The sequence below is a fragment of the Brassica napus genome, chromosome C2, assembly GCF_020379485.1.
Source record: "Brassica napus cultivar Da-Ae chromosome C2, Da-Ae, whole genome shotgun sequence".
In the NCBI taxonomy this organism is placed as follows: domain Eukaryota; kingdom Viridiplantae; phylum Streptophyta; class Magnoliopsida; order Brassicales; family Brassicaceae; genus Brassica; species Brassica napus.
The window spans coordinates 6010040-6018413 of NC_063445.1; the positions used below are offsets into that span (position 1 = coordinate 6010040).

Genomic DNA, 8374 nt, shown 5'->3' on the forward strand with positions numbered 1-8374 from the left:
TTATTTGCGGTTATGAGTTCTGACCGAAAGTCCTCAGAATAACAGTTTTTTAAAAAAAAATTGCATACGATTTTTTGGTTTTTTTTACTCCCGAAAATATACGAAAAAAAATAAAAACAATGCCATCTTCTTCTTTTTTTTTTTGACAAATAAACAATGCCATCATCTTACAGATTTGTTTCATTTGATAATTTTTATTTGAAGAACTTTATCATTTTTAAAAATAGTGTCTGACGTAGACGAGTCATACAGATTTGCAGGTACGCGTATCACACGGTGGACCTGTAATAACTTTTATCACACTGCGCGAAATTAGGCCTAGAGTCACCAGGCCGATGGGCTTTAACTACAAATTAATATTTTTAAGAAATAAACAGTTAACAAACTGTGTTCGGTAGTTGCACAAAGGAGGAAAAAAAAAACTAGTGTATATCCTATTATAAGATAAACTTTGAAATGATCCTCCACTCCTTTACCAACTCAAGCACTATGATCATCTATTCATCAAGCACTATGATCATCTACTCATCAAGCACTATGATCACCCACTCATTTACCAAATCAAACACCATCTTTGATATTTTATGTATTGTTGCTCACTATAAATACCATCACTCATCTCACTCTTTTGTACACAATTACATCTTCTTCTTCTTCCTTATAATAAACTCTTTCTCTCATATTAAGTGTTATTTGCTTCCTACGGGTATTGAATTCTACTCTTATTTAAATTTCCCGATACTATAAATTATAAGTTATTTCATAACACATTATCAGCACGATCACTCTGCGATTTGGTAAAATTTATTTGTATCATTTATACCCTGTTATAATGGTCGGTATACCGCCTCTACTATTATTTATATCATGTTATAATGGCTGGAATACCGCCTATATTATTTACTAGTAATTTAATTTATTTATTGGTCGGCCGAGCCGCCTTATATCCTGTTTATTATTTATTGGTCGGCCGAGCCGCCTTATATCCTGTTTATTATTTATTGGTCGGCCGAGCCGCCTTATATCCTGTTTATTATTTATTGGTCGGCTGAGCCGCCTTATATTCTGTTTATTATTAATTGGTCGGCCGAGCCGCCGTATAATTTATTTATTATTCTGCATTGATCGGCTGAGCCGTCGCATGATTTGTTGTCATATAACATAAATATTTCATTGTCATAATTTTTCACTTTTATGAAATTTTATAGATTTGATTGACCGTTTAATACGATATTTTCAGACTAATTTTTGGTGCACTCGATTTAACCCCAACGGTCACAAAGAAAATTTTTCAAAAATTTCCCCTTTCTCCAACGGTCATGAACAGTAATTTTCATCTATAAATACAACTCATTTTCACTCCATTTCATCATCCAAAACATTTCATCTTCTCTCAAAAATTTCAAATCGCTCTCCTCCGATTTTTCATTTCAAGAAAGATGATTCGCGCACTTTTGTTTTTATGTGCCATTTTTATTTGTGTTTCTATTTATGGTTCATTCGTTGGAGAATTTACTCCGAGTGAATTTAAGATGAATATCGGTTTAATTTTATTTACATCGCTTCTCCTTGTAATTGCTTGTATGATTAATGTAAACGGTTTTTAAATTATGAAGTTCTAATAAAATTACTATTTTGTGTTTTAGAAATACAAATGGCAAACATCGAGAAACTCCAGTTCCCGGCTCTAAAAGTAACCGGCGAAAACTATGTCAGATGGGTCACAAATGTGAAACCTTATCTTGTAATAAAAAAGATATCTGAAGCTATAAAAGTCGGTAACAAATCGCCACCCGAGCATATAGCCGAGGCGATAATCTTCCTGAAGAAGCACTTAGATGAGAATCTAACTCACGACTATGGAGACGTTGAGGACCCAGCTGTACTATGGCAAGCCTTGAAAGACAGATTCGATAATCAAAAGGAAATCAATCTCCCTCACGCTCTTGAAGAGTGGAAAACCCTGAGGTTTCAGGATTTCCAAAGGGTTAGAGATTACAATTCCACTATCTTGAGGATAGTTGCACAATTAAAATATTGTGGTAACCCTGTCACCGAAGCAGAAATGCTTGACAAGACATACAATACCTTCCACAAAGAACACAACGTCTTATCCCGAATTTACAGAAAATGTGGGTACACCAAATTTTCTGAATTGATGGTAACACTCATGTTGGCTGAAAAGAACGATGAGTTACTAATCAAAAACCATAATTCCCGACCCACGGGAGCCAAGGCATTTCCCGAAGTGAATGCTACGGCGGTAGAATATTCGGGAAGGAGAAACCATACCAATCGAGGTCGTGGTCGGCGTTTCAACAACAAACGTGGAAAGCCTTACTATCCTAAAAGTATTAGATCTAACAAATGGGTTAGATCTGAACAACCTCATAAAGGCAAAGAAACCGAAGAGGATACCACAAAGAAAAGTGAGACTGTATGTTACAGATGTGGATGTAAAGGACATTGGTCCCGTACCTGTCGTACTCCCCCACATTTGTGCAAGTTATATCAAGAATCCATAAAAGGAAAGGCTAAAGAGGTGAACCTCACGGAAAACGTTGAAGGGACCTCATACCTTGAATCCTCTGATTTCGCAAATGAGCTGGACTAGAATACTCTTGAAGAGTACGGAAATGTTTCTAATAAGACTGCTGAATAGTCCTCATTTGTAATGTATAATAATTATGTTTTCAAAGAATAATGTTGTTTTAACAACAATATTTGTATAATTATTGTGTGTTTTCTTTATATAATCAATGAATAAATTTCACGTTTCACTTTTATTTAATGTTTATGATAATTTCAGAAATGGATCAAAATACTAATGGAGCAAAATCCAAGAAACGGATTCGTGAAATATGCATACCAGATAGTGGAACAACGCACACTATTCTGAGACAAAAGAGATATTTCTCTGATATAAAACCGACAAGAATTGTCGTCAATACAATATCAGGTCCTGCAGACGTGATTGAAGGAACTGGTAAAGCAAACTTTACTTTGCCGAATGGAACAAAATTTTCCATAAATAATGCTTTATACTCTCCGAGTTCTAAAAGGAATTTGTTGAGTTTTAAAGACATATATCTTCACGGATATGATACTCAGTCTGCAACTGAGGATGGAAAGAAATACATGTATGTAATTTCTGAAAAATGTGGCAGAAAACACATATTGGAAAAGTTTCCAGAACTTCCTTCGGGATTACATCATACTTATATCGATGAGATCGAATCAAATCTTGTAGTAAAACGGAACCCAGAAGAGTTCACGTTATGGCATGATCGCCTTGGCCACCCAGGCACTACAATGATGCGTAAAATCATAGAAAGTTCACATGGTCATCCATTGAAAATCCAGGAGATTTCTCAAGGGAATAAAATGACATGTGTTGCATGTTCTCTAGGAAAATTGATCGTAAGGCCATCGCCAACCAAAATCGATAAAGAATCACCAAAGTTCCTTGAAAGAATTCAAGGTGATATATGTGGACCGATACATCCACCATGTGGACCATTCCACTATTTTATGGTATTAATTGACGCATCCAGTAGATGGTCACACGTTTGTCTATTATCATCTCGAAATGTGGCATTTGCGAGATTTCTAACTCAGATAATCAAACTGCGAGCACAGTTTCCTGATTATACTATTAAAAGAGTTAGACTAGACAACGCTGGTGAATTCACATCCCAAGCATTCAATGACTATTGTATGGTAATGGGAATTGAAGTTGAACATTCGGTTGCTCATGTTCATACGCAAAATGGTTTGGCTGAATCTTTAATTAAGCGTCTGCAATTGATTGCAAGACCATTGATCATGAGATCAAAACTTCCAACCTCTGTATGGGGACATGCCATTTTGCATGCAGAAGCACTCATTCGGATCAGACCGAGTGCATACCATAAGTATTCTCCACTACAGTTAGCGTTTGGTCGAGAACCAAACATTTCCCACTTTAGAATCTTTGGTTGTGCGGTATATGTGCCTGTAGCACCACCACAACGAACAAAGATGGGACCACAAAGAAGGTTGGGAATATATGTTGGTTGTGATTCTCCATCAATTATAAGATACCTAGAACCACAGACTGGTGACGTCTTTACAGCACGTTTTGCTGATTGTCATTTTGACGAAAATGTATTCCCAGTTCTAGGGGGAGAAAACAAAAATGTTGGAAGTGATATAAAATGGAGTGTACCATCATTGTTATATCTTGATCCTCCTTCTAAAGAGTCAGAACTAGAAGTTCGACGAATTATGCATTTACAGAGTATAGCTAACCAGCTACCTGATGCATTTGCAGATACCAAGACGGTAACTAAATCTCATATACCAGCTGCAAATGCTCCTGCTCGTATCAAAATGCCAAATGAACAAGAAAAGGAGGATGACACACGAGAGCCAAAAACACGCCTGAAGCGTGGTAGACCTGCTGGTTCTAAGGATAAGAATCCTAGGAAACAGAAGAAAGCTGAAATATATGATGCACCCAAAATAGCAGAAAATATTTTGGAAGAAATAAATGATAAGGACTCTGATGAATCAGAGCATCATGAATCGAAAGATAATCATGAGATTTCTATTAATTACATCCATAATAAAAGGATATGGAATAGAAATGAACAAAATGACCTTGATGATGCTTTCTCATATATCGTGTCAAGTGAGGTAAATGAAGATACCGATGATCCAGAACCGAAATCCATATATGAATGTCAAAAGAGACATGATTGGAATAAATGGAAAGAAGCAATACAAATCGAACTTGATTCGCTTAACAAACGAAAAGTGTTTGGATCTATTGTACTCACACCTGAAGATGTGAGACCAGTTGGGTACAGATGGATTTTCGTTCGAAAACGAAATGAGAAAAATGAGATTACAAGGTATAAAGCTCGCCTTGTAGCCCAAGGATTTTCTCAAAGACCTGGTATTGATTATGAGGAAACATATTCTCCTGTAATGGATGCGATCACATTTAGATTCCTGATGAGTCTAGCCGCTGATAAAAATCTTGAGATGCGTCTCATGGATGTTGTTACAGCTTATCTATACGGATCATTAGATACTGATATCTACATGAAAATCCCTGATGGATTTAAAATGCCAGAAGCATTAAGTTCCAAACCTAAAGAGTTATGTGCAATAAAATTGCAAAGATCATTATATGGGTTAAAACAATCTGGACGTATGTGGTACAATCGTCTCAGTGAACATTTAACAAAAGAAGGATATGTGAATGATCCTATATGCCCATGTGTTTTCATCAAGAAAACAACATCCGGATTTGTGATAATCGCGGTATATGTTGATGATCTAAATATTATTGGAACTCAAAAAGAAATACAAAAGGCATCAGACTATCTCAAAGGAGAATTTGAGATGAAAGATCTTGGACAGACACAGTATTGTCTTGGCCTACAAATAGAACATTCACAAAATGGTATATTTGTGCATCAATCCACATACACTAAAAGAGTGTTGAAACGATTTAACATGGATAAATCAACTCCTCTTAGCACCCCAATGGTCGTTAGATCACTTAACATTGAAAGTGATCCATTTCGACCACCTGAGGAAAAAGAAGAGATACTTGGTCCGGAAGTACCATATCTAAGTGCAATTGGAGCGTTGATGTACCTTGCAAATTGTACACGGCCTGATATATCATTCGCTGTTAATCTTCTAGCAAGATTTAGCTCATCTCCAACACGAAGACATTGGAATGGAATTAAACATGTCTTTCGTTACCTACAAGGGACTATTGATTTAGGCTTATTTTACCCTAAAGATTCAAATGGTCAAATGGTTGGTTTTGCAGATGCAGGATATCTTTCAGATCCACACAAAGCCCGATCGCAAACAGGATATGTTTTTACGATCGGAGGCACTGCTATATCTTGGCGTTCTCAGAAACAAACGCTTGTGGCTACCTCTTCAAATCATGCTGAGATCATCGCACTCCATGAAGCAAGTAAAGAATGTGTATGGCTAAGATCAATAAGCCAACACATTTGTTCAAGTAGTGGGATTGACAAAAGTACGGGGCCAACTATTCTATATGAAGACAATGCAGCATGTGTTGCTCAAACGAAGGAAGGATATATCAAAAGTGATAGAACAAAACATATACATCCAAAGTTCTTCTCATACACTCAAGAGCTCGAGAAGAAGAAAGAGATTGAAGTAAGATATGTCCGATCATGCGACAATGCAGCCGACCTCTTCACAAAATCACTCCCTACTTCGGTATTCAGAAAACATGTCCATAACATTGGAATGCGTCATCAGAAGGATCTATGACTGCTCAATCGAGAGAGAGCTTACGTAGTTGTACTTTTTTACCTAACTATGGTTTTTCCCATTGGGTTTTCCTAGAAAGGTTTTTAACGAGGCAACAAAGACGTTAAGCGAGAGCGGAGAGTGACACCGGTCCCCAAGGAGAGTGTTACGAAACTTAATACAAGATGGATGATCAAGGGGGAGTGTTATAAGATAAACTATGAAATGATCCTCCACTCCTTTACCAACTCAAGCACTATGATCATCTACTCATCAAGCACTATGATCATCTACTCATCAAGCACTATGATCACCCACTCATTTACCAAATCAAGCACCATCTTTGATATTTTATGTATTGTTGCTCACTATAAATACCATCACTCATCTCACTCTTTTGTACACAATTACATCTTCTTCTTCTTCCTTATAATAAACTCTTTCTCTCATATTAAGTGTTATTTGCTTCCTACGGGTATTGAATTCTACTCTTATTTAAATTTCCCGATACTATAAATTATAAGTTATTTCATAACATATCCCACTTTTTTACTGCTAAAAAGTAGAGCAGAACAGTTAGGTGGTTCCATAACCGGTGAAACAGTTAGGTGGTTCCATAACCGGTGAAAAATGAGTTATTTTTGGGTTCATCCCCTAGGGTGAACCTCTATATTCACCAACCAATAGGATTTCATTATTTCAAATTTGATATCTTTTAAAAAAAGTAAACAAAATATTTTCAAGTTATATTATGTTTTTAAAATAAAAAGGTAAAAAAAAAATAGTAGTTACAAAAAAAAAGAATTTTTTTTAAAATATTATTAACGTCGTTAGCAAAACAATAAACCCTAAATCCTAATCCCTAAACCCTAAATCCGAAACCCTAAACCCTTGGGTAAACCCTAAACCCTAAACCCTTGGATAAATCATAAATTTTAAATCAAAAACACTAAACACTAAAATCCTAAACCCTTGAGTGTTTTAGTGTTTAGTGTTTTTGATTTAGAGTTTATGATTTATCCAAGGGTTTAGGGTTTCAGATTTAGGGTTTAGGGTTTAGGATTTAGGGTTTAGGGTTTAGTTTTTCCTGACGACGTTAAAAATATTTTTTTTTGTAATTACTATTATTTTTATTTTTTATTTTTTTATCTTTTTATTTTAAAAACATAGTATAACTTGACAATATTTTGTTTCCTTTTATAAAAGATATCAAATTTGAAATAATATAATCCTATTCGTTGGTGAACCTAGAAGTTCACCTTAGGGAGTGAACCCAAGAATAAGTCGTGAAAAATCAAATGTTCAGTAATTCAAGTAAACAGTTAAGGTGCAACAACCAATTTCTCATTTACTCGCATTATTCTAAGACAAACCTTTTGATCAGCCTCAATAACTCTTCTCCCAAATGATCAACTAGATCTTGTACAATCTCCTTAACATCAGCCAACCACAGCCCATTCCGATAGTTCACTCCTCCAGAGCTAAAACCGTCGGCAGGTAACACCACATTCGTATCGGACCCATTCATTTGCTATGCAGTATATCACTGCATCCGCTGTATGCTGCATCTTGGTTAGACACAAATGGAGAAAACGCCTTGTCGAGCTATTTCACATTCCATTTATTTTCTCCCATAAAGCTATTGTGATAGAGAAACGAGTTGGCTTATTTGTAGTACACAAGTAAACTCTAATATTGTAACGCTCCGACTATTCAAGGCAAATGGGTTTTCCACGCCCGCTCACTCCCGTGGACTCCATTACATCCGACGGGTGGTGCGTTAATTTTTCCAAGGTTTGAAATTATTGTTTACTAATCCCACAATCAGCACATGACATTTTCTCGTGCTTAGGCCTAGCTCGCACGATATCGGGAATCACTTTCTAAAAGGTTACCCAATCTTTCCACAACACCGGATCAAGCACGAGTAACCCTAGAGTTTTAAACGGATGTGTGACGGTAAAGGTAAGTGCACTTTGGTGACATATGTAGCCAAATCAACTCTGTTAAGCCTTTCCATATACCACAAACCAGAATGTTACAATTCACACCTTCTCAAAGAACACATCATCTTCATGCGCTC

The 8374-nt window shown here is 36.2% G+C and overlaps 1 protein-coding gene across 1 annotated transcript; it reads left to right on the top strand.

Moving 5' to 3' along the window:
* Nucleotides 1-1654: 1654 nt before the first annotated feature.
* Nucleotides 1655-2614, top strand: LOC125581343. Its single transcript, XM_048746607.1, has one exon. It carries the CDS (start codon nucleotides 1655-1657, stop codon nucleotides 2612-2614), a length of 960 nt encoding a protein of 319 aa, XP_048602564.1.
* The last annotated feature ends 5760 nt before the right edge of the window (nucleotides 2615-8374 follow it).